Source organism: Mobula hypostoma, chromosome 14 (genome assembly GCF_963921235.1).
Source record: "Mobula hypostoma chromosome 14, sMobHyp1.1, whole genome shotgun sequence".
NCBI lineage: Eukaryota > Metazoa > Chordata > Chondrichthyes > Myliobatiformes > Myliobatidae > Mobula > Mobula hypostoma.
The window spans coordinates 59433993-59461606 of record NC_086110.1 but is presented as its reverse complement, the minus strand read 5'-3'; the positions used below and the strand labels follow the sequence as shown (position 1 = coordinate 59461606).

The following is a 27614-nucleotide window of genomic DNA, read 5'->3' as shown; positions in this document are numbered from 1 at the left end:
AAAGGACATGGCACAAAAGTTGGTGGAAGGGTACAGTACTGTGTGAAAGTCTTAGGCATATAATCATCTCATCATCGGCATCCGTACGTCTCGAGAGACCATGGTATAACACTCTTCTGAAGGATCTTGGGATTGTAGATGGGGTTATTTACACTTTCTTGTACATCCCCGCTGTAGACTGACAGTCTCGTTCACAGCGGCTGCAGGTGAAGGAGGGAGGTGCTCTGGGTGATGTAGCTCTGGCTTTTCTTCTGGCTCTCTTGCGATGAGCACGTTGGTCCCTGCTATCTCAGCACGTTGTACACCGCTTTACACTGCAGCCCTCCATGCTGTCCGGTCTTCAACTGTTTCCTCCCACGTGTTGTGGTCAATGCCTGCCAGCTTCATGTTGCGCTCGCAGACATCCCTGTAGCGGAGGCATGGGTCTTCCTCATGGGCGGTAACCCTAACTCGCTCGCCATGCAGCGTGTCCTTGGGGATGCGTTCCTGGTCTATCGGTTTGACGTGGCCCAACCATCTGAGGTGACTGGGGGTGAGTGGTCGGTGGATGCTGGAGGTGTCAGCCCGCTGCAGAACCTCCGTGTTGGTGATCCTGTCTTGCTGGATGTGCAAGATGCACCTGAGGCAGCGTAGGTGGAAGGAGTTTAGCCTCTTCTCTTGGCTGATGTATGGCATCCAAGCCTTGCTGGTGTAGAGGAGTGTGCTGAGCACACATGTCTGGCCCCACTCAGCTTGGTCTTCTTTGTCCACTGTCTTGTTCCACACTCTCTTGTTCAGCCTGGCCATGGCAGCTGCAGCTTTGGCAATCCTGCTGTTCACCTCTGCTTCGAGGGACAGGGGGCTGGTGATGGTCGAACCAAGATAGGTGAAGGAGTCAACTACATCAAGACAGCAACCATCAATGGTGATGTTTGGGGGAGATTCTACACCCTGGACCATGATGTTTGTCGAGTTCAGACCAATGGTTAGCCCAAGCTCCTCGCAGGCATGGGTGAAGCGGTTAATCAGCTGTTGGAGACCGCCTTCAGTGTGTGACGTCAATGCTGCATCATCTACAAACAGCACCTCGCGGATGAGGGCTGTGCTAACTTTGGTCTCGGAGCACAAGCGAGCGATGTTGAACAGCTTGCTATCAGCTCCTGCGTGAAGGGAGGTATCTTCAGTGCAGTCTGCGAAAGTATGGTGAGGGAACACGGAGAAGGTAGTTCCAAAGAGGGTCGCTGGCCGGACACAACCTCGTTTCACCCCACTGCTCACTGGAGAGGCATCGGAAGTTGCTCCATTGAGTGAGACAGCGCTGTGCATGTCCATACGGAAGGATGAGATGATGCCGCGCAGTCTTGCGGGGGAGGCTGCCAATCTTTAGCAGGAGCTTGAATGACTACCCCATTTCTGCTGACGAGGTCGAAGACCTTGGTCAGATCAATGAACGCTGTCCACAGTGTTTCTGCCGATGAGGTTGAACACCTTGGTCAGATCAATGTAGACCTTCTACAGCAGCTTCTGCTGCTCTCGACACTTCTCCTGCAGCTGGTCCAGTGAGAAGATCATGTCCACTGTAGACCTGCCTGCTCCGAACCCGCACTGGGACTCTGGATGCAAGGCTCCGGAATCGTGCCAAGACGATGTGGGCGAACACTTTCCCCACAATACTAAGCAGAGAGATGCCACGATGTTGTAACAACCACTACGGTCGCCCTTGTTCTTGTACAGTGTGACAATCTTGGCATCTCGCACGTCTTGGGGGATGTGGCCTTTCTCCCAGCAAAGACATAGAAGCTCATGTAGATGATGCAGCAAGGCAGGCTCCCCGCTCGTCAAGACTTTGGGGAAATTCCACCTTTCCCTGAGGCTCCCACTTGCGAGACAGTCAATGGTTTTGCTGAGCTCTTCCATACATGGCTAGTAAGTCAGACAGTGCCTCCAGGGCAGCTTTGATCACCAAGTTCCAGGTTGCATACAGCTCCAGGCAATGCTCAACCTAACATTCAAGCTGTTCGCTCTGGACCGTGATCACTGCCCCGCTTTTCAGCTTCATTGGGCTGTCTTGGTGGCTGAGGGGCCTGTTGCTGACTTGATACCATCAAACATCCCTCTTGCATTCCCGCTGTTGGCGGGCAATTGGATTTTGCTGCACAAATTCAGCCAGTAGCTGTTTGCACAGTGCCGAGCAGCTTGCTGTGCCTTGTTTCTAGCAGCTCTGAGGGCATCGCGTGTGCTGGTGCAGGAGGCTTGCTTGTAGGCCAGCAGGGCTTTTCGCTTGGCCTCAGTCACTTGCTCCATTTCTTCCCAGTGCGCTTCGTACCAGTCTGTGTTCTTGTGCTCCTTCTTACCAAATGCAGTTTTGGCTGAGCCAATAGAGACAACCACTTGGAGACAATAGGGGTACGGTCACCAGAACTGTTCCTCATTGCCACTTCAAAGGCGTCTGTGAATTGCTGTACTCTGTCAGAGGTCACTGTACAGCAGGTGTTGATGCGAGATCGGCCCTTAGTCTTGGAATGATGGAGTCCCTTTGGCATTAGCCCCGCTCTACAGACAACAAGGGAATGGTCTGTGTCGCAGTCTGCAAGTGGCAAGGACACTGTTCAGGTCCCTGCACCTGGTTTTGATAAAGCTGAACTGATGCCAGTGGTGGGACCGTAGATGTTCAGGAGATCCTGTGCCATTCCTTACACTGAGAATACGCGCTGGTGATGCTCAGTTTATGATGGCAGCACAGCTCTAACGATCTCTGCCCATTCTCGTTCATCTTGCCAACGCCATGATGCCCAAGGCAAGAAGGCCATGCTTTGTGGTCAGCGCCAAACCTAGCATTGAAGTGTCCCAGCAGGTACAATCCTTCAGTGCTTAGCATTCTGGATATTGCCCCATCCAGGGCTTTGTAGTACTGGTCTTTGGCCTCTGCGGAGAACGAAGTGTTTGGACACAATTGCTCAGGAGGTTTATCGTTTGGAAAGAGACATTGAGCAGAAAGCAAGGATCATTTCTGTTCTGCCTGTTGGTGGTTTTGTGGTGGCGATGTTAGAGTTCTTACTGCAAAACCAGCCCCACACAGCCTTGGATCTTCATGACCCTGCCAAAAGATGGTGTAACTGGACTCTCTGCTGGAACTGTAATCGGCCAAACCGGTCTCCTGGAGGCAGACAATGTTGAGGTTCGGCCCAGTGAGCTCCCTGTCAATGACGGCTGCTTTGTGGGCATTGTCGATCTGTAGGAGGTCTTCAGTCAGTCCGGGACACATGGTCCGGATGTTCCAGCTTGCGAGGTGAAGAGCTGGCGTCTTCCTAGTTTTAATCCTTCTGCCTGGCGTGGACTCGCAGCCTGCTTGTCGAGGTGAACTCTGAACCCCACGCACCCAGCGGGGCAGGCAAGTAGTGGTGGGACAGCACCTTACGGGCTGGGGGCTGCCCAACTTGAGGTGGGCGGTAGCTGTCCAGTGAGGTCCCACAATCTCTCCCACCATCAGAAGTGGGCCCCTTGTGCTCGCTTCCTGTGCCAATCGAACGAGCTTCGAACAGGTAACCGCCATTTCCTGTGTTGTGCCGATACCTTGCGACTTCGATAGAGCGTCCTCTCCATGGTGGCACGAGGAGATATGGAGGGCTTGGGCTGCCCTGATGCCAAGAGCCTCCTCTCGGCATTGCTGGCATTGGGAAGGGAGAACCAGTACAGTTGGTGCCAGCGCAGCTGCAGGAGTTGCCAGAAGGTGACATAGAAAGCAATTCATCCGCCTTAGGACTCCACTTGGGATTTTCTGTAGGGGTTTACTCCCTTAGCCTTTGCCTTTCCCAAGGCAACACAAGGCAGTGTGACTATTTACCCATCGCTTTGATGGTGCCACTGGCAATGATTCCTTCGGCTGTTCCTCCATAACCTCGAAATGATACCAATTTCATTGAGATTTGGCCCAGTAATCATCAACTGCTGGAGTATATACATGCCTAAGACTTTTGCACAGTACTGTAGTAATCTTATATATTACACTGTACTGCTGCTGCTTCTGCAAAAATGAGTAAGTAAAGGCATCCGTTAGTCTTGCGAGTCCATGGATCTGCACCTGGGAAGTCTTCACTCTCCAGGGCGCAGGCCTGGGCAAGGTTGTATGGAAGACCAGCAGTTGCCCATGCTGCAAGTCTCCCCTCTCCACGACACCAATGTTGTCCAAGGGAAGGGCAAGAGCCAATACAGCTTGGCACCAGTGTCGTCGCAGAGCACTGTGTGGTTAAGTGCCTTGCTCAAGGACACAACACGCTGCCTCGGCTGGGGCTCGAACTCATGACCTTCAGGTCGCTAGTCCAATGCCTTAACCACTTGGCCACGTGCAAGAAAAAAAACAAATTTCATGACATATGTGAGTGATGATAAACCTGATCCTGATATGAGTCTCCATATGGACTGAGAGTGGGAAGGGGACAGGGAGAGGGGAATCACGGTTGGGAAAAGGGGGAGGGAGAGGGGAGGGAGCGGGAAGCACTCTGTAATGATTGATAAACCAATTGTTTGGAATCAAGTGACCTTGCCTGGTGACTCAGGGCAGGGTATGGCACCTGTCCCGCATCCCTTCCCTGGCGGTCCACCCTTGCCATTCTCAACCTCCTTTGCAAACACCAGATTTACAAACTCATTCTTCCGCTCCACATTGACAAATACAGTACTGTGCAGAAGTCATAGGCACCCTAGCTCTATATATATATATTTGCACAGTACTGTAAAAATAGTGAGCTAGTGTTATAGTGTTCATGGACTGGTTCATTGTCCATTCTGAAATCTGTTTCTATTTTGATTCAATTCCTGTGATGAGATTACTAGAACTTTATACTGTACTATGGTGCAGATTATAAAGTATTTTAAAAGCTTCTGGACTAACTCTTCTGTTCATGTATTCTGCATCTCTTGTGTGTGAAAAATAAAGTAATGCTTCACTGATTTATATTTTTAGGATACAATACTTTAAGGAATGTATCAAGTTTATCCATGAAAGTCGAATTCATGGTGGAGGATGCATTGTCCATTGGTAGGTGCCACGTCTCAATCCATGTTTGCTTTGTTTTCTTCGTGTAATGTTATGTTAAGGCATATTATTCAGCATTTTTCTCTTTATCATTCCACTGCTCCTTGCGGCACAGCTTGGCTGGAGTTTCACGCAGCACAACCATGGTGGTGGCTTACCTCATGACGGTGACTGATTACAGCTGGGAGGAGTGTTTGTTCGCAGTGAAGTCTGTCCGATCGTACGCCAACCCAAACATTAGCTTCCAGCAACAGCTCCAAGAGTTCGAGGCAACTCTTGTAAAAGAGGTAAGCATAACTTGGGGACCAATGAACTGGCATCTCTGAGGGCAGAAAATGTGATGGAAGTCAGATGTTGTCTATGAATTTGTGTGCCTTTTTATGTGTACTATAATGCACATCAGTAATTGTTGGAAAACATGGATAATACTGCTTCATTCAATCATTGTAAAAGAACTGTCAGAGGGAAAAAGGTCTTAATGCACTTAGTTTACCTTCAACTATGCTTCCAGTTGTTTAACAATGGAAAATAAATGCAGATGCGGAAAATCTGAAATAAAAACAGAAAATGTTGGAAACACTCAGCAAGTCAGGCTGCATCTGTGGAAAGAGAAACAGGGTTGTTGCTTAGGTCAAAGACAACTGGGAGAGAGGGAAAAGAACAGGATAATGTTAAGTTGCAGCAAAGGCTAGGATGAGATGAATGAGGCAAAGGGAATGTTTGATAGGGTGAAGTCAGGATTACCTAGGGGTAAATTCTAGAGGTTACCTAGCTGATCAGTTAATGTGGACAGTTAGAGAGAAAAAGCTGACAGAATTCTATGGGATGGGAGAAAAGGAGAGTGAAAATACTGCCGAAGGGACAGAAAATGGTGGAAAAGTGGGACTCTAGCACATACTCAACTGGTCATGTGGTATTAATGGAGAATGAAAATCTGAGCAACTATTGGAGATGAAAACCTGACGGGCAGAGAAAGTGAGTCAGCTGAAGTCACAGGGATTGATATTGAAACCAGAAAGTTGCAGTGTGACCAAACAGAAGATGAGTTGCTGCCCCTTAGGCTAACCTTGGCCTCATTAGTAGTGCAGGAGGCCACAGGTAGCTCAGAGTGGAAATGGGATGGAGGATTAAAGTGGCAGTCAATTAGAAGCCCAGGATTGCCCATGTGGACTAATCTAAGGTGCCTATCAAAGGAATCATCCAATCTCTACTTGGTTTCTCCAGTGTAGAGAAACCCCATTTTGATCAGCAAATGCTGTGCACTAGATTGGAAAAAGTACGTGAATCATTGCTTCATTTGGAAGGACAGTATATGTTCTGGGATGGTGGGAAGGGAGGATCTGAAATGGCAGGGGTAGCATCTCCTATGGTTCATGGAAAAGTGCTGGAAGGAAGGGAGTGGTTGGTGGATCAGGAACCTGTGAAGAAAGTGGGTCCCTTTGAAATGCTGAAAGGAAAGTTGAGGGGAAGTTATGCCGGATGGTGGAATCTCATCGAAACTGGCAGAAGTTGCAAAGGATGATCCAATGAATGTGGACACTGGAGGGACAGAAGGTGAGCCTTATGAAATTCTGTTGTTGCTCTATCCTGGAGTGGAGGGATGAATCCAGTGGTTAGGAAAATAAAAGAAATTACTTTGAACTTTGATATATGATCAAAGCCTCTCTCTGCTTTGGAGAAATCAGAACAATGGGAATATCTAACCAGGGTGTGATCTTGGCCTCATGATATCACAGATTTTCCCTTTTCTCTATATACCTCCTTTCACTCTCTCTACAGTTTAAAACTAACTCGCTTCTCTCTTCTAATTCCGATGAAGTGTCTTCAACCTGAAGTGTTGAAATTTCCATAGATGCTGCCCAACCTGCTAAGTTTTCCCTGCATTGTCTGTTTTTATATCCCAAGTAATGGAGATTCTCATCAAAGATGCAAACATTTTGTTTTAATTGATCTAACCAACACCTGGCACTTTGAACTTTGAACTTGCACAATCCGTGATACAGTGTGATGTAGCAATGCCTCAAACAAGCACAGTTGGAAATTAACTACATTTCTTGGCACTATTTTACAGAGAGTCTTAGAATAAGTACTGTATAGTTATGAGGACTTTAAGAGATGTAACCAACATGATATTGTTTTTGTAGAATGAGTAGACATACAACATTCTTTGCATACAAATACTATACATTAAATTCTGTTTAATGTCCCCACTAAGATCTCAAAGATGGCCGACTGGCTCCAGATTCCTGAATTTAACTTTTGTGTTCAACATTCATTGAGTACTAATGTATTAATTAAGCCAGGAAGCCAATGTTTGAAATCAGTAAACGGCAGCTTCCTGTGGATTATTTAACCTGGAGAAGGGATAGGCACAGGAAACTTTCGCCATTATTACGCAGTTTTTGCAGTTTTCTTATGTATGCATGGGATTCATGGAGCCATTCCAAGCAGTTTAACAATTAGTGGGCTAATTTAAGTGCAGGTGTTTCTTTCTTTCTTTCTTCCTTTCTTTATTTATTTATCAATCAATCTTTCTCTCTCTCTCTCTCTCCCTATCTCTATCTCTCCATCTCTCTCTCTCTCTCTCTCTCTCTCTCTCTCTCTCTCTCTTATATTATTCTCATTTTTATTATTCTCTACACATTAACTCCTTCATCTCCAGCATTGACCTTTAGCCACACATTAGAGGCACTTCACAGTGGCCAGTTAACCTACCAGCCCCATCTTTGAGACTTTGGAGGAAATTGGCGCACTTAGAGGAATCTCTCACACAATCACAGGGAGAATGTGCAGACTCCACACAGGACATGCGTGAGATCGGGATTGGACTTGTCCATACGGAAATGCAAGGCAGCAGCCAAATAGCCATGCTACTTTGCTCTCCTCTCTTTGTATTAGTATGGAAAGTAATGATTTTTTTGGGTGAAATTAAAATAGTTGTGAGGACAAGCTGTGTTTTACTGTGAGGAAAGATCCTTTAGCTACCTCAGAAGGAACAAAAGAACATGAGAAATAGGAGCAGGAGTAGTCCTTCAGGCCTATCAAGCATTCAACAGGATCTGGCTGTAGACCTGGATCCACCTATATGCCTTTTCCCCATAACCCTTAACTTCCCTGCTGTGCAAATCAGAATCAGGCTTTGGAAGTATAGTAATTTACCTAAATGCTTGTCTTGTTTATTTGATATTTAATATTGGTCTACTCCATTCATAATCTGAGCTTCACTTCTGGTGAGAAAGAAGGTACACCAGGATCTAGGTTTGTGTGAATTCTGATTGTTAGAAGTCCCATCAAGGTATTCAGCTCCTTGGTTGTAAGGAAAATGATTCCATAAGACCACAAGACTATAAGGCACAAAATTAGGCCGTTGGCTCATTGAGTCTACTCCACCATTCGATCATGACTGACTTATTATCACTGTCATCCCCCATTCTCTTACCTCTTCCCGTAACCTTTGATGCCCTTACTAATTAACAACCTATCAATGTCCACTTTCAATATACGCAATCACTTGGCCTCCACAGCCGCCTGTGGCAATGAATTCCACATGTTCACCACCCTCCTGGCTAAAGAAAGTCCTCTCCATCTCTGTTCTGAAAGGATGTCCTTGTATTATGAGTCTGTGCCCTCTGGTCCTAGAGCTATCAGTGTTGGAAACTTCCTCTCCACACCCACTCTGTCTAGTCCTTTCAATATTTGATCACAAACACGAGAAAATCTGCAGATGCTGGAAATCCAAGCAACACACACACAGAATGCTGGAGGAACTCAGCAGGCCAGGCAGCATCTATGGAAAAGAATATAGCCAATATTTCAGCTCTAACCCTTCAAGAGGACTGGAGAAAAAAAGACAAGGAGTCAGAGCCAGGGGGGAGGGGAGGAAGAAATACAAGGTCAGAGATGAAACTAGAAGTGGGGAGGGGTGAAGTAAAGAGCTGGGAAGTTGATTGGTGAAAGGGATACAGGGCTGGAGAAAGTGGAATCTAATAGGAGAGGACCGAAGACCAGGGAAGAAAGAAAAAGAGGGAGGAGCACCAAAGGGAGGAAGTAGGTAGGCAAGGAGATAAAGTGAGAGAGTGAAAAGGGGATGGGGAATAGAGAAAGAGAAGGGGGCCATTACTGGAAGTTTGAGAAATCGATGTTCATGTCATCAGTTTGGAGGCTACCCAGATGGAATATAAGTTGCTGCTCCTCCAACTGGAGTGTGGTCTCATCACCTGGTAGCCTCGAACCTGATGGCATGAACATTGTTTCTCGAAATTGCGGTAATGATCCCTCACCCTTCTTTATTCCACATCCCCTCTTCCCTCCCTCACCTTTTCTTCTTGTCTGCCCATTGTCTCTCTTTGGTGTTCCTCCCCCTTTTTCCTTCCTCCATGACCTTCTGTCCTCTCCTATTAGATTCCATCATCTCCAGCCCCGTATTGCTTTAACCAATCAACTTGCGGCTCTTTACTTCATCCCTCCCCCTCCCAGTTTCAACTATCACCTTGTCTTTCTTCCTCCCCTCCCCCCAGCTTTTAACTCCGACTGTTCGTCTTTTTTTCTCCAGTCCTACTGAAGGGTCTTGGCCTAAAGCATCGTCTGTACTCTTTTCCATAGATGCTGCCTGGCCTGCTGAGTTCCTCCAGCATTTTGCGTGTGTTGCTTTCAATATTTGGTAGGTGTCAATGAAATCCCACCACTCCCCTATTCTTCTAAGCTCCAGTGAGTACAAGCCTAGAGTCTTCAAATACTCCTCATTTGCTAACTCTTACATTTCTCATGAACTTCCTCTGGATCCTGTCTAACACCAGCACATCCTTTCTTAGATAAGGGGCCCAAAGATGCTCACAATACTCCAAAAGCTGTCAGACCAATAAAGTCTCAGCTACAAGAGGTTAAAAGCAATCATTGGAAGAGGCAATGTTTGAAGTTTTGAGATTTTCTTAGAAAGATGAGATTATATCTTCTTGAGATGGAAGAACAAAAGGTGATCTAATAGAAACTAACAAATTTCTAACATGACTGACAAGGTCGATGGGGAATTGGTGTTCCCAAATGCAGGAGTGGCCAGAATCAGGGCTCATAGTCTCAGAGTAACAGGCTGGCCATTCAGAACTGAAATTAGAAGAGATGCTCTCACCCAAGAAGAAGACAAAGAAATAGGTATACTACAAATAAATTATCTCGGGTTTCCAGCTGGGTACAGGTATCAATTTTAACTGACGTTTCAATGACAAACTCTGCCACCTTCAGCAGGGATGATGCCTGGACATGTCTAGTCTGGTGGTATTTATACCCCCATCATCCATCCCTCCTGATTGGTTAGTCCTCATCCAATCAGGTTTCTACAGTATACTCGTTTGTTCGTTATGTGCCGTGCCATATGACGTGGGTGATCATGGTCATTCCATGATTGTTCTTGGCAAATTTTTCTACAGAAGTAGTTTACCATCACCTTTTTTTTGGGCAGTGTCTTCATGAGACGATTGACCCCAGCCATTATCAATACTCTTCAGAGGTTGTCTGCCTGGCATCAGTGGTTGCATGATCAGAACTTGTGATCTGCACCAGCTGCTCATTCAAACATCCACCACCTGCTCCTATGGCTTCAGGTGACCCAGAACAGTGGGGATTGGGGGGTGGGGGCGGGTGGTTAAGCAGGTGCTATACCTTGCCCAAGGGTGACCTGCAGGCCAGCAGAAGGAAGGAGCACCTTACACCTTCTTCGGTAGAGACGCATCTCCAACTGCCACCGGTGCTTTATATTGATCTTTGTTAGTAATAGACTTAAAATGACAATAAGCATCATGAAACAGAAGGTAAATGTATTAACTTATCTCCTCCCGATATAGGGTTATGTTATTTATGGCCTTTCAAGAAATAATGAAGAACATCAGCAGCAAGAACAGGAGATAGTTCTACCCTAGGCACCATTCAGTGAGATCATGGCTGATCTGACCAATTATCTGCCGACCTTGCAAACTCCCAATTCCTCTATCGTTCAAAAATTCATCTTAGTCCTGAAAATTCTCAGTAACCACTAGTATTATGGGAGAGAGAATTCCAAAACTTCACAACCTTTGGAGAGTGGCATCTCCTGCTCCATGTTAATGGATGAAACTGTGCCAAACCTTGTTCTAGGTTACCCCATGAGGTCAGACACCCTCTCAACATCAACGTTGCCAAGCCCCATCAGGTTTTCATAAACTTCAGTCAGATCACCCTTCATTCATCTGAAATCTGTTGTGTACAGGCCCATCCTGCTTAATCAAGTAAACTTAATCAAATAAATGAATCTCTTCCGCTCTGCCTGCAGTGCAAGAATATAACTCTTAAATAACAAGACCAAAGCTGTGTTGGAAACACCAGGTATGGTTTCACTAAAGCTCTCTAATAGGATTCCAGCTCTTCACTCCAAACTCTTTCTGATAAGCTTTCTTCACCATTCTTAAGGACCTATTCAGAATGCAATAGAAGTTGAAAAGTTTGTTAATTATAGCAAATTCACATATTGAACCAGGGAGACACACTTTTAACTCCTTCAAACTCAATAGCTGTATTAATAACCAAAGTATTTGGTAAATGTTTGAAGAGCATCATTGTTGGCAGGGTATCTTCGAGATGTAGCACTACAGTTCTCCTGTCTGGCAGACAAGAATCCTGGGATGCTGTGGATGTAACTCATAACTTCAGCCAAAAGCAAATCTGAAAGGCTGTCCAAATAAAGATTGCCACATAGCAAAGTACTTACTCCAACCTAGAGAAGGACAATTCATGGCAGCCCTAGAGACATAATAACACACACAAAATGCTGGAAGAACTCAGCAGGCCAGGCAGCATCTACAGAAAAGAGTATACGGCTGATATTTTGGCTGAGATCCTGCATCACGACTGCATGGATTTCCAGCATCTGCAGATTTTCTCATGTTTGCGTTAGAAAAGTAGTGATCATCCTTCTAACTATAGAATGGACCACTCAGACTGATATATAAATGAAGTAAATAATAAAAGGTATATCTGATTACTATCTGCCCTACATATTGTAAACATAACCCACAATGTTACAGGTGCATTTTTGGATATTCCATTTCCAAGGAGGTATCAAATCTGCTTTGTGGATCAACCACCACTATATAAACAGCCCAGTTTCCATTTTTCATTAAACCGGTTTGAACATCCTCCTTCACTCTAAAACAGGGTTTCCCAATCTGGGGTCCACGGACCATTTGCTTAATGGTATTGGTCTATGGCCTAAAAAAGGTTGAAACTTCTGCTCTAAAGTCTAAAACTTTACAATAGAGAAAAGCTCAGAATGATTCACCAGTCCAATTTCTATGGACTCATTTTTGAATCCTTAAGACATTGTAATAAGACATGAAATATTTATGGGAAACTAATAGTTTTAGATGATTTGCTATTCCTCCAACTGTAGGATATTACAATTTTCAATTTGACTCAATTTAGTTGAGTTTTTGTGAGATAACCTGGGGTGATTGATGAAGGTAAGGTGATAGGTATTGGAATATATGGACTTTCATAAGGTCTTGCATGGTAGGTTGATGCAAAAGGTTAAGCCATGTGGGATCAAAGTGGATCCAAAATTGGTTTGAAGATAGGAAGCACAGGATAGTGGTTGGATGGATGATTTTCAGATTGGAAGTCAGTCAGCACTGGTGTAGCACATGGATTGTAGCCAGGGCCTTTGCTGTTTGTGATATATTAGCAATTTGGATATGAACGCAGAAGAAATGATTAGTAAGACTGCAGGTGACACAAAAATGGTGGTGTTGTGGACAGTGAGGAAGGTTGTCTAATAATACAATACTGCAAAAATCAGTTGGAAAGATGGGTGGAGCATTGGCAGGTGGAACTTAATTCTGACAAGCGCAAGGTGATTCATTTGGGAAGTCAAATAGGTATAGGACATACAGTATACAGCACTACCTATACTGCTAAGGAATGCCAAAGAACATAGAGAACTAGAGGTCCCAATCCATTGTTCTTTTAAGTGACAACATAGACAGACAGGATGGTAAGAAAGGCAAACAACATGCTTATCTTCAAAGGTTGGGATAAGAATATATGCGCTTTGACATCATGCTGCAACTTCACAAAACGTTGTATTGGCCCAAAACATCGACTGTTCATTCTTCTCCAAAGATACTGCCTGACCTGTGGAGTTCCCAAAGCGTTTTGTGTGTGTTACTCTGTATTTCCAGCATCTGCAGAATCTCTTGTGTTCACAAAACACTAGTTAGGTTGCAATGAATTCTATGTGCAGTTCAGGTCCCCACGTGAATAGGAAAGGTGTAATTACAATGGGGAGAGAGTTGATATTCAACACGATGTTGCCTGGATGGCAGTTCCTTAGTTACGGGGAGAAAATGGATAATCTGGCCATGTTTTCTCTGTAGCGCAGGAGGCTAAGGTATGGACTTGACAGAAACATATAAGATTGTGAGAAGCATAGTACAGCAGATAATCAGAATTATTTTCCCACATTAGATGCATCAAAAAACAATGTAGTGTAGACTTAACGGTAGAGGCCGAAGATTTAAAGGGGAGATTAGGGGTATTTTTTTTATTAAAAAGAGAGCGACCGATATCCACAGAACACTGTCAGAGATGGTGGTGGAATCAGATACAATCACTATGTTTAAGAGGCATTTATACACACACTTAAATAGGCATGGCACAGAAGGATGTGGTCCTAGTGGATGCTGGTAAATGGGACTAGTGCAAGTGGGCAAAATGGTTGATATGGACATGGTGGGTTGAAGAGATTGTTTCTATGCTCTAAAACTGTATGACTTTTAAATCATTTTCAGATTGAGAGTCATCATCTTACTCTTTCAAAACTCTTTAAATGGCAATGACATTTTCCCTGCATTTTTACCTGTTCTCAGCAATTTCAATAATATTAAACTATTCCCGTTCCAACATGTCGATCTATGGCCTCCTCTTGTGCCAAGGTGAGGCTACCCTCAGGTTGGAGGAGCAACACCTAATATTCCATCTGAGTATCCTCCAGCCTGATGGCATGAATATAGATTTCTCCTTCCGGTGAACAAATTTTCCCCCAACCCTTTCCTCTATTACCCACTCTGACCTTTCACTTCTTCTCATCAGCCTATCACTACCCCCTGGGTCCCCTCCTCCTTCCCTTTCTCCTGTTGTCCACTCTCCTCTCCTATCAGATTCTTTCTTCTCCAACCTTTGACCTTTTCCACCCACTTGGCTTCACCTATTACCTTCCAGCTAGCCTTGTTCCTCTCCCCCACCGTTTTATTCTGCCATCTTTCCCCCTCCTTCTCAGTCCTGATGAAGGGTTGTGGCACGAAACATCGACAGGTACTGCCTGACCTGCTGAGCTCCTCCAGCATTTTGTCTGCGTTGCTTTAGATTTCCAACATCTACAGACATTTTTGTGTTTGAACTCCTCAGCTGGATGCACTGAAAACAGAACAGTTCTTTTTTCAGCACTCCAGAATAGCCTACCATTCAGGATTGTAATGAGCTGTCAGTCCTACACAAACATGAACTCAACACTGTGTTCCTGATGCTGGATCTAAGGCTGTTTTGACCAACTCAAACTGCGGTTGATTTTTTTTTGGTTAAAAATGCTTGTGCTCTGCAAACGTGGTTCATATTTCTCAAATCAAAACTAGAAGAAGATACTTAATCTAGTTCCCAGTATCAGAAATTCCTTGTTAGATCGTGGCAGGTACACCTCTGAGTAAATACAGCCCATAAAGACTAACAGCTTATTTGTAACCCTTCAATATCCTGATGACCTCTATCATGTACTGCTAAAGTTTCTCAACTTCAGTCAATAAAGAGCTGCAAACGGCCATTCAGCCCTTGAGTTTGTTCCGTCATTCAATCTAGTCATTGTTCATCTTTGACTTCAGTAAACCTTAACCTCTAAATATCAACCTCAATGTACTTATAATTTCTAAAAAGTATATTTATCTGAAAAAGAATCCAGTGCTTTCCCTGTATATATAATAAATAATCTCTTCTTGTGCTTCCAGCCGAGTATAGGTATCAATTTTAACCAATGCTTTGATGACAAACTCTGCCATCTTCATCAGGGATGATGCCTGGGCATGGCTAGTCTGGTGGTATATATTCCCCTGTTGCCCATCCCTCCTGACTGGCTCGTCCTCATCCAATCAGGTTTCCACTGTCCCACCTTGTTTACAATCGTCTTTGTTAAAATTCTTTTCCTCTGATTTTATTTCAATGGTTTCCTTCATAAAGCGGTCTCAAAAGCCATTTGCACAGCACAGTAGATTTGTACCATCAAAGTCAATCCTATGGCCATTGCAAATGAAATGTTCTACTACCGGCTGATGTCTCCAAGTAACCCAAAAGGATACACCTCCTGTGCTGTAAGACGAACATTTAGCACTAAGTAAGAACTGGAATTCAGCTGTAAGCAAGGTGGGACAGCAGAATAATAATTGGATGAGGACTAACCAAACAGGAGGGATGGACGATGGGGGTATAAACACCATCAGACTAGACATGTCCAGGCATCATCCCTGCTGAAGGTGGCAGAGTTTGTCATTGAAATGTCAGTTAAAATTGATACCTGTACCCAGCTGGAAGCCCAAGAAGAGATTATTCATTATATAGTGACATACAAAGGTTTGGGCACCCCGTTCAAAATGTCTGTTACTGTGAATAGCTAAGTAAGTAAAATATGACCTGATTTCCAAAAGGCATAAAGTTAAAGATGACACATTTCTTTAATATTTTAAGCAAGAAAACTTTTTTATTTCCATCTTTTACAGTTTCAAAATAACAAAAAATGAAAGGGCCTGAAGCAAAAGTTTGGGCACCCTGCATGATCAGTACTTAGTAACACCCCCTTTGGCAAGTATCACAGCTGGTAAACACTTACTGTAGCCAGCTAAGAGTCTTTCAATTCTAGTTTGGGGGATTTTTGCCCATTCTTTCTTGCAAAAGCCTTCTAGTTCTGTGAGATTCTTGGGCTGTCTTGCATGCACTGCTCTTTTGAGGTCTATCCACAGATTTTCGATGATGTTTAGGTCGGGGGACTGTGAGGGCCATGGCAAAACCTTCAGCTTGCGCCTCTTGAGGTAGTCCATTGTGGATTTTGAGGTGTGTTTAGGTTCATTATCCTGTTTTAGAAGCCATCCTCTTTTCATCTTCAGCTTTTTTTACAGACGGTGTGATGTTTGCTTCCAGATTTTGCTGGTATTTAATTGAATTCATTCTTCCCTCTACTAGTAAATGTTCCCCATGCCACTGGCTGCAACACAAGCCCAAAGCATGATCGATCCACCCCCATGCTTAACAGTTGGAGAGGTGTTCTTTTCATGAAATTCTGCACCCTTTTTTCTCCAAACATACCTTTGCTCATTGCAGCCAAAAAGTTCTATTTTAACTTCATCAGTCCACAGGACTTGTTTCCAAAATGCATCAGGCTTGTTTCAATGTTCCTTTGCAAATTTCTGACGCTGAATTTTGTGGTGAGGATGCAGGAAAGGTTTTCTTCTGATGACTCTTCCATGAAGGTCATATTTGTGCAGGTGTCGCTCCACAGTAGCACGGTGTACCACCACTCCAGAGTCTGCTAAATCTTCCTGAAGGTCTTTTGCAGTCAAACGGGGGTTTTCATTTGCCTTTCTAGCAATCCTACAAGCAGTTCTCCAGGAAAGTTTCCTTGATCTTCCAGACCTCAACTTAACCTCCACCGTTCCTGTTAACTGCCATTTCTTAATCACTTTACGAACTGAGGAAACGGCTGCCTGAAAATGCTTTGCTATCTTCTTATAGCCTTCTGCTTTGTGGGCATAATTTATTTTAATTTTCAGAGTGCTAGGCAGCTGCTTAGAGGAGCCCATGGCTGCTGATTGTTGGGACAAGGTTTGAGGAGTCAGGGTATTTATAAAGCTTTGAAATTTGCATCACCTGGCCTTTCCTAACAATGCCTGTGAACAAGCCATAGCCCTAACAAACTAATTAAAGTCTGAGACCTTGGTAAAAGTTAACTGAGAACTCAAATCTCTTGGGGTGCCCAAATTTATGTATGGTGCTCCTTTCCTTTTTTCCCACTCTAAAATTGTACGAAACAAAAATAATACACTAATCTTGCTTAAAATGTTGAAAAGAATGTTTCATCTTTAACTTTATGACTTTTGGAGATCAGTTCATCTTCTACTCACAGTAACAGATTTTGACCAGGGGTGCCCAAACTTCTACATGCCACGGTATATACAGGGAAAGCACTGGATTCTTTTTCAGATAAGTATACTCTTTAGAAATTATAAGTACATTGAGGTTGATATTTAGAGGTTAAGGTTCACTGAAGTCAAAGATAAACAATGACCAGATTGAATGACGCAACAAACTCAAGGGCTGAATGGCCGTTTTGCAGCTCTTTATTAACTGAAGTTGAGAGACTTTAGCAGTACATGATAGAGGTCATCAGGATATTGAAGGGTTACAAATAAGCTATTAGGCTTTATGAGCTGTGTTTACTTGAAGGTGTACCTATCACGATCTAACAAGGAATTTCTGATACTGGGAACTAGATTAAGCATTTTCTTCTAGTTTTGATTTGAGAAATATGAACCATGTTTGCAGAGCACAAGCATTTTTAACAAAAAAAATCAACCGCAGTTTGAGTTGTTCAAAACAGCCTTAGATCCAGCATCAGGAACACAATGTTGAGTTCATGTTTGTGTAGGACTGACAGCTCATTACAATCCTGAATGGTAGGCTATTTTGGAGTGTTGAAAAAAGAACTGTTCTGTTTTCAGTGCATCCAGCTGAGGAGCTCAATCACAACAATGTCTGTAGATGCTGGAAATCAAAAACAACCCAGACAAAATGCTGGAGGAGCTCAGCAGGTCAGGCAGTACCTGTCGATGTTTCATGCCATGACCCTTCATCAGGACTGAGAAGGAGGGGGAAAGATGGCAGAACAATACGGTGAGGGAGGGGAACGAGGCTAGCTGGAAGGTGATAGGTGAAGCCAGGTGGATGGAAAAGGTCAAAGGTTGGAGAAGAAAGAATCTGATAGGAGAGGAGAGTGGACAACAGGAGAAAGGGAAGGAGGAGGGGACCCAGGGGGTAGTGATAGGCTGATGAGAAGAAGTGAAAGGTCAGAGTGGGTAATAGAGGAAAGGGTTGGGGGAAAATTTGTTCACCGGAAGGAGAAATCTATATTCATGCCATCAGGCTGGAGGATACTCAGATGGAATATTAGGTGTTGCTCCTTCAACCTGAAGGTGGCCTCACCTTGGCACAAGAGGAGGCCATAGATTGACATGTTGGAACGGGAATAGTTTAATATTATTGAAATTGCTGAGAACAGGTAAAAATGCAGGGAAAATGTCATTGCCATTTAAAGAGTTTTGAAAGAGTAAGATGATGACTCTCAATCTGAAAATGATTTAAAAGTCATACAGTTTTAGAGCATAGAAACAATCTCTTCAACCCACCATGTCCATATCAACCATTTTGCCCACTTGTACTAGTCCCATTAACCAGCATCCACTAGGACCACATCCTTCTGTGCCATGCCTATTTAAGTGTGTGTATAAATGCCTCTTAAACATAGTGATTGTATCTGATTCCACCACCATCTCTGGCAGTGGTCTCCGGATATCAGTTGCTCTCTTTTTAGTAAAAAAAATCCCTAATCTCCCCCTTAAATCTTCTGCTTCTACCATTAAGTCTATGCTGTGTTGTTTTTTTGATGCATCTAATGTGGGAAAATAATTTTGATTATCTGCTGTACTATGTTTCTCAAAAGCTTTTATGTTTCTGTCAAGTCCATACCTTAGCCTCCTGTGCTATAGAGAAAACATGGCCAGATTATCCATTTTCTGCCCATAACTAGGGAACTGCCATCCAGGCAACATCGTGTTGAATGTCAACTCTCTCCCCATTGTAATTACAGCTTTCCTATTCATGTGGGGACCTGAACTGCATACAGAATTCATTGCAACCTAACTAGTGTTTTGTGAGCACAAGAGATTCTGCAGATGCTGGAAATATAGAGTAACACACACAAAACGCTCTCGGAACTCCACAGGTCAAGCAGTATCTTTGGAGAGGAATGAACAGTCAATGCTTTGGGCCAATATAAAGTTTTGTGAAGTTGCAACATAATGTCCAAGCACTTATATTCTTATCCCAACCTTTGAAGATAAGCATGTTGTTTGCCTTTCTTACCATCCCATCTGTCTATATTGTCACTTAAAAGAACAATGGATTTGGACCCCTAGTTCTCTGTGTTCTTTGGCATTCCTTAGCAGTATATGTAGTACTGTATACTGTATGTCCTATACCTATTTGACTTCCCAAATAAATCATCTTGTACTTGTCAGAATTAAGTTCCACCTGCCAATGCTCCACCCACTTTTCCAACTGATTTATATGGTATTTTAGTGTTAGACAACCTTCCTCACTGTCCACAACACCACCATTTTTGTGTCACCTGCAGTCTTACTAATCATTACTTCTGTGTTCATATCTACATTGCTAATATATCACAAACAGCAAAGGCCCTGGCTACAATCCATGTGGTACACCAGTGCTGACAGCTTCCAATCAGAAAATTATTCATCCAACCACTATCCTGTGCTTCCTATCTTCAAGCCAATTTTGGATCCACTTTGATCCCATATGCTTTAACCTTTTACATCATCCTACCATGTAAGACCTTATGAAAGTCTATATAATCCAATATCTATCACCTTACCTTCATCAATCCCCCTCGGGTATCTCAGAAAAACTCAACTAAATTGGGTCAAATTGCAAATTATAATACCCTACAGCTGGAGGAATAGCAAATCATCTAAAACTATTAGACTCCCATAAATGTTTCACGTCTTATTACAATGTCTTAAGAATTCAAAAATGAGTCCATAGAAATTGGACTGGTGAATCATTCTGAGGAGTTGTCTATTATATAAAGACCTTCTAGACTTTAGAGCAGAAGTTTCAACCTTTTTTATGCCATAGACCAATACCATTAAGCAAATGGTCTGTGCAACCCAGATTGGGAAACCCTGTTTTAGAGTGAAGGAGGATGTTCAAACCGGTTTAATGAAAAATGGAAACTGGACTGTTTATATAGTGGTGGTTGATCCACAAAGCAGACTTGATACCTCCTTGGGAATGGAATATCCAAAAATGTACCTGTAACATTGTGGGTTATGTTTACAATATGTAGGGCAGATAGTAATCAGATATACCTTTTATTATTTACTTCATTTATATATCAGTCTGAGTGGTCCATTCTATAGTTAGAAGGATGATCACTACTTTTCTAACAAAAACTTGAGAAAATCTGCAGATGCTGGAAATCCATGCAGTCCTGATGCAGGATCTCGGCCAAAACATCAGCCGTTTACTCTTTTCTGTAGATGTTGCCTGGCCTGCTGAGTTCCTCCAGCAATTTGTGTGTGTTATTATGTTTCTAGGGTTGCCATGAATTGTCCTTCTCTAGGTTGGAATAAGTATTTCGCATTGTGGCAATCTTTATTTGGACAGCCTTTCGGATTTGCCTTTGGCTAAAGTTATGAGTTACATCCACAGCATCCCAGGATTCTTGTCTGCCAGACAGGAGAACTATAGTGCTACATCTCGAAGATACCCTGCCAACAATGATGCTCTTCAAACATTTACCAAATACTTTGGTTGTTAATACCGTTGTTACTTCTTGCTTCTTAACAACCTATTGAGTTTGAAGGAGTTAAAATTGTGTCTCCCTGGTTCAATATGTGAATTTGCTATAATTAACAAACTTTTCAACTTCTATTGCATTCTGAATAGGTCCTTAAGAATGGTGAAGAAAGCTTATCAGAAAGAGTTTGGAGTGAAGAGCTGGAATCCTATTAGAGAGCTTTAGTGAAACCATACCTGGTGTTTCCAACACAGCTTTGGTCTTGTTGTTTAAGAGTTATATTCTTGCAATGCAAGCAGAGCAGAAGAGATTCATTTATTTGATTAAGTTTACTTGATTAAGCAGGATGGGCCTGTACACAACAGATTTCAGATGAATGAAGGGTGAACTTATTGAACTTTATGAAAACCTGATGGGGCTTGGCAACGTTGATGTTGAGAGGGTGTCTGACCTCATGGGGTAACCTATAACAAGGTTTGGCACAGTTTCATCCATTAACGTGGAGCAGGAGACTCCACTCTCCAAAGGTTGTGACATTTTGGAATTCTCCCTCCCACAATACTAGTGGTTACTGAGAATTTTCAGGACTAAGATGAATTTTTGAACAATAGAGGAATTGGGAGTTAGCATGGTCGGCAGATAAACGGTCAGGTCAGCCATGATCTTACTGAATAGTGACTAGGATAGAACTATCTCCTGTTCCTGCTGCTGATGTTCTTCAATATTTCCTGAAAGGCCATAAGTAACATAACCCTTTATCGGGAGGAGATAAGTTAGTACATTTACCTTCTGTTTCATGATGCTCATTATCATTTTAAGTCTATTACTAACAAAGATCAATATAGAACAAACAACAGGAATTCTGCAGATGCTGGAAATTCAAGCAACACACATCAAAGTTGCTGGTGAACGCAGCAGGCCAGGCAGCATCTATAGGAAGAGGCGCAGTCGACGTTTCAGGCCGAGACCCTTGGTCACTCTATCTTTGCCTCTTATCACCTTATAAACTTCTATCAAGGAACCTGTCATCCTCTTTTGCTCCGAAGAGAAAAGCCCTTGGTTTCTCACCCTGTTCTTGTGGGCTTCTCTTCCTGCTTCTGTCCAAGTTGCTTAAACTTCTGCAAACTGTCCACCTCCCATCATTTGTGCATGGATTACTGCCTACTACCATTGTAGCTATCCTCTTGCTCTGCGGCTGCACAAATTTTGAAGCATCTTCGGTGGCAAGAGATGGAAAATTTTGCAAGGGGAGTGGGATGAGTGCCTGTAGACTATAGGTTACAATGGCCCTGCGTTTGAGGTCCTTGGAGGGATGGCTGGAGATGTCCATACTTCAGAGAATAGTGGGGTTTGAATTGTTTACCTGAACAAGGATTCCAGACCCTGGAATCTGAACAACACATATGGTGCTGGATGCTAATAATCCAGTCCAGATGACTTTGGCTGTTCATATTCCTCTGGATGCTGCCTGACCCACTGACTTCCTTCAGCATCTCATGGATTGTTTGTCTGTTCCAGGCTGGCGACAGTGTTTGGGAGATCGTGAAGGAGATTGAGGATTGGCAGAGAGATGAAATGGGGCCTAGGGTGCCCAAGGAGATCAAGCAAGACAAAAAGGACTCTTAAAGGGCCTTTTCTTGGGTTGGGTTACCGCTTAGAATGTCTTTTTTATGGAAAGCTGAGTTCTGGTAAAGGGCAATTTGAAATGTGACTGTTCATTTCCCTCTACTGATGCTCCCTGACCTGCTTTCTTCCTCTAGCAGCTTTTTCCCTCCTTTTAAGAAACACTTTCCCAGAGTTGGTTGAGCCAGTGAAACAGGATTTCTCTGGGAATGGCCCAACAATGAGTAGCCTTCCTAGCAATTGTGCCTTTTTTCTTGGACATCACTTTGTAGGAGCATTGTTTTGGGAAATTATGCCAGCTGTGTGTGAATGATGTGAAAATTGCCTCCATGGTTCATGGACACATTATGACTCAAGTTGCTGATTTGAAGTCCCAAAGGGCGATATGATCTGGGCATGGATACAGTTATCTTTAGCAAAAATGTTATTTTCAGAAACACTATACAAAAAAAAAGGAGTATTTGTCTGAATGTCTAGAAGGCTATGTTTCTCAAGCTCCTTCTCTTTGATCTTCTGGGTGACTCTGCTATTGTATTATTTGCCTTTGTTTGTGACCATGAAAACTCAATCAAAATCCCCCAAAGCTTCCTGATTGTCCCATAGAGGATATTGAACTAGCTAAATCCATGAGGAAGCCAAGTGGGATTTATTTTAGACTTTATACTTCTGTTGTTGGGCTGAGAGTATTTCTTCTACTAATAAAAGAAGTATTTTCCAGAATGAAACATGTTCTTTTGGACTGTTGACTTACTCTCCTTTATATTAAGATTGTGGGGACAGAGGGGTTCTTCAGCATCCATCATTCTAAGAGCTTGCCAGCATTTGTAAGTATACTAAGCTGGAGGAGATTGTTAACTGAGATTGTAGTGACCATTTAATTATGTATAGGAGTGGAACCTGTGTCATCAGCAGGAAGCTGTGAGCAAGCTTGAAAGAGTACACATTGTGAATCAGAGTTGCAAGTGCTCTCTGCAAGGAGTTCCAGGAAGAGAAATTTTTAAACCTCCCTGGGGTAAGTGGCCTATTTGTTGTGCCAGTGGCACAGCTTGCAACCTGTGCTCAAAATTCTGTATCAGATACATCTGGCTGAGTGTAGCAAGCAGCATGTGGTTTGTACAGAAAATGGCCTTCTGAACCAGTTGGTGCTGGTGAATAGTGAGGCTTGGACGGATCTAGAAAGTGTGATCTGCCGGAACAGGCTCTATGGGCACACACTTCGGCTGCGTAGACTGTCAAATTCTTTGGACCCTGTTATGGACATATACATAAAACCTTCTGGATTCATTGTACATCTATCAAAGCACAACCTTTGTCACAGTAGAATATAACAGTGTCAGGTTCAAAATCTACTTCTCAGTCACTAAGTTCCACCACTTCTGCTGCACACAACTCCAGACAGGGTAGGGTAGACTCAGCTTGTGGCGCTAGTTTTGCCTTTCCCAAGATGATGCCAACAGCAATCTGGCCATCCTCTTCAGTCATTGGTAGAAGCATCTGAAAAGATGCAGATCTCCTTTCTCCTTTTGTTTGTGGTTGAGAGCAGACTGTGTAAGCACATGAGATATGAAGATTCTGCAGATGTTGTACTGAGTCTCCCCATTCCTCTGGCATCCTACATTTTTCTAGTGGAAGAGAGTCATCCCAGCTACTTGTTTATACTGGGCTTATACTTGCTGGAATTTAGAAGACTGAGGGGGGATCTTATTGAAACGTATAAAATTCTAAAGGGATTGGACAGGCTAGATGCAGTAAGATTGTTCCCAATGTTGGGGAAGTCCAGAACGAGGGGTCACAGTTTGAGGATAAAGGGGAAGCCTTTTAGGACCGAGATGAGGAAAAACTTCTTCACACAGAGAGTGGTGAATCTGTGGAATTCTCTGCCACAGGAAACAGTTGAGGCCACTTCATTGGCTATATTTAAGAGGGTGTTAGATATAGCCCTTGTGGCTAAAGGGATCAGGGGGTATGGAGAGAAGGCAGGTACAGGGTTCTGAGCTGGATGATCAGCCATGATCATACTGAATGGTGGTGCAGGCTCGAAGGGCTGAATGGCCTACTCCTGCACCGATTTTCTATGTTTCTATGTTTCCATTGATGTTTCTTTGAGTAGGTGCTTCCTTGTACTGAGACAAGAGTAATAAACCCGAGACGGTCAAAGAGACTGTTTATTGTTGACAGAGTTCCATGCTGTGCAAATGACTTATCACTGATAGACACCTGGAAGGTAAATGTGTCATCTGCAGCTTCCCAGTTTAAGCTGAGACTGAAATGAGTAGGAATAGTTTCTCCAGCCAGGTCAAGGTCTTTGATGTCTTTTGTATGGTCTCCTTGTGAAAATGTTCTCAACACATCAGTACTCTTCTACATGATCTAGTGAAGCTTCAAGTTAAAGTCAGAGAGTGAAGCTTGAGTTCTCTTCAGCAGGCTAGTTGTGTCTTTCTCAAATGGCAGAGAAGTGAGACCAACATGCACACAAAACCCATGTTCAACGATGCGACAGGTACTTGAATTGTATAGTTGTTCCCCTTTCGTTGCAGCCATTCTGAGACAGTAGGTGTCCACTGCTAGTGAAGTACGGTTCCCAGATACGTGAACCTTCATCTTGTAGTTGACCACATGAGTTCTATGTGGATATTAGGGTCATTCCTCTGCCATCTGAGGAAGAAGCAACAATCTCAGAAATGTAAGGAGTCATGAATTACAGAGAAACAGAGATTCAGTCTGTTGAATATCAGCAGTGACTGTCATACACATTTTCCTAAAGTGGATCAGGAACCCCCAAATGGCTATTATCCAAGTCTGGTCCAGTAAGCAGCATGTTATTTAGGCCAGCGGTCCCCAACCACCGGGCCGCACAGCATGTGCTACCGGGCTGTGAGGAAACAGTATGAGTCAGCTGCACCTTTCCTCATTCCCTGTCACGCACTGTTGAACTTGAACATAGGGTTGCCAACTGTCCCATATTTTGGGCTAAGTTGGTTTGTCCCATACGGGACTGCCCTTGTCCCGTATTTCCCCTGCTAAGGTAGAGCGTTCCTATGAAACCTTTCGTGCCGAAATGGCGTAAAGCGAAGAAGCAATTACCATTAATTTATATGGAAAAGTCCCCAGACCCAAAAAATAACCTACCAAATCATACCAAATAACACATAAAACCTAAAATAATTCTAACATATAGTAAAAGCATTAATGATATGATAAATACACAGCCTATATAAAGTAGAAATAATGTATGTACAGTGTAATTGGGAAGATGAAGCCAAAACTGATCTGTGGAAAAAAAATCGGCATGTACGTGCACGTCACATATGTGAACGACACACATATGCACACAGGAGCCCGGGCAAGGCTTCATGGTCATGGTAGTCTTTCTCGGGGTAAACACAAATGTCCCATCAACACACACAAAAAATGCTGGTGGAACGCAGAAGGCCAGGCAGCATCTATAGGAAGGGGTACGGTCGACGTTTCGGGCCGGGACCCTTCGTCAGGATTTGACTGCTACTTTTGTCCCTTATTTGGGAGTGAGAAAGTTGGCAACCCTAACTGTAAAAGGCATGTTCAGGTGAGATTAACCCTACTTGAACACCACCCCCCCCCCCACCCTCCGGTTGGCCAGTCCTCAAGAATATTGTTAATATTAAATCAGTCCGCCGTGCAAAAAAGGTTGGGGATCCCTGATTTAGACTACTCCCATCATATTAAGCACTAGAGTCAAAAAACCACCCTGATCTGGTGTGGGGTGGTAGACTCCAAATGTGGGGATATCACCTACCTTTTCCCTTAGTCGTGGAGGGGTGAGCTCTGCATGGTGATTTCAGAGACCTTCTGCATGAAAGCAACAAACTACTCTTTCATCTTTGGCTTTTGATCATGCACGTGCCATAGAGAAGAGAGATGAGCTGGGCAGGATTGGTCAAGGAAACCTAGAGGGGAGAGGTGCCACTTAGCTGTTGGACTCATCTTGGAAACCTCGTTGTCTATAGACTTAAGAAAGAGCACATCTTCAGAAGAGAGTGCAAGCTTATGATCTTCCTCAGTTCTTTTGAAGCCCAGGGTGGTCTTCATCTGTTCTGCTGATATTAGCACTTTGTGAGAGACCGTGTTGAGGCTGTGAACTGGAGTTAAGCCTTTCTTGAAGGTTAAAATGGCCTGTGTAAGGGCTGAGGAGTGAAACCTTCTCATTTTCCAGAATGTTTCTATTAACTTTGTGAACAGTAGGCCTGTAGACATTCCCTAAACACGTATCTCTAACAAGGACCCTTCTTAGGTCCCAACCTCTACATGAAAGGGGCATTGGCAAGACTGTTGATAAATGCTTCCTGACTTTATGTGCTGTGAGGATATCTCTTCCAAGCAGAAGTAGGATTTATGTTTATCATCTAGAGGTAGGATCTAGCACTTGAGATGGGTGTGATAGAGAGCAGCCACAGGAGTCAATATTTCTTCACGATTTTCTGGAATGTCATTACAATCAATTAGTGTTGGAAGTGTAAGAGTTATGCCACCATTCCATGCTTTATATTGGTAACCTATAGATGCTGTCTGGCCTGCTGAGTTCCTCCGGCATTTTGTGTGCGTTGCTCTGCTACCAGATCTCTCCAAAACATCACCAGAGGTCTTCAAGATATAAGACAATGAATCACGGTGGATACCAAACAGACCAAAGAACTCTGACTGGGTTATGGATCTGTTGCTGTGGTTATTGAGCATACCGTACATCTTGAAAGCATTCTCTAGTTCCCCTTTAGGATACACTTTAACTAAGCATATCTTGGAACAGGATTTAGTGGCTAGACTGCTGTTACAAACCTCTGTGCATGAAGTGTCACAGACGACAAAGTTTCTTCCTCTTCCTCCCTGCTGTGCTCTGAAGTGTGATCTAAAACCTTGGATGCCCACAGAGGAGGACCAGGGTGTAGGGCCGTAACATGACTGTTGTCGCTTCATCCATGACACTTTAATGTGGCCTTGCAGTTACATGCGAGATGTGCTGATGAAGAACAGCATCTGGAGCAAGTCTCTTGCTCTTTCAGGTAAGCCTTTTGTTCCTCAATGGTTTTTAACCTAAAGCCACAGAACTTTCATAAGGGTTGAGGTTTATTATGGATGGGACAATGGGTCATCTTTAAGTACAGTTTCATTATGAGCTGTCAGTTAGGAGACATTGTTCTTATGGACTGACACTGGAGTATTAATGTTTGTGTGCTTTTAGAGGAGGTTTCTCACTCTGAGATGAGCCATGGCTGGGAAGAGCAAAACTGGGGTAATTTTTTATTTTAGCTTGATGGCAGACAAAATCAGTGAAGAATGAACGTGGGT

The 27614-nt window shown here is 43.5% G+C and overlaps 1 protein-coding gene across 1 annotated transcript in view; it reads left to right on the top strand.

Annotated features, from left to right (window-relative positions):
* The window catches only part of dusp22a (dual specificity phosphatase 22a), a 214405-nt gene that overhangs the window by 166698 nt on the left and 20093 nt on the right, over positions 1 to 27614 (top strand). The window contains exons 6-7 of the mRNA XM_063067501.1: positions 4943 to 5017; positions 5130 to 5301. Coding sequence (XP_062923571.1) covers positions 4943 to 5017; positions 5130 to 5301 — 247 coding nt within the window. The remainder of the gene's footprint in view (positions 1 to 4942; positions 5018 to 5129; positions 5302 to 27614) is intronic.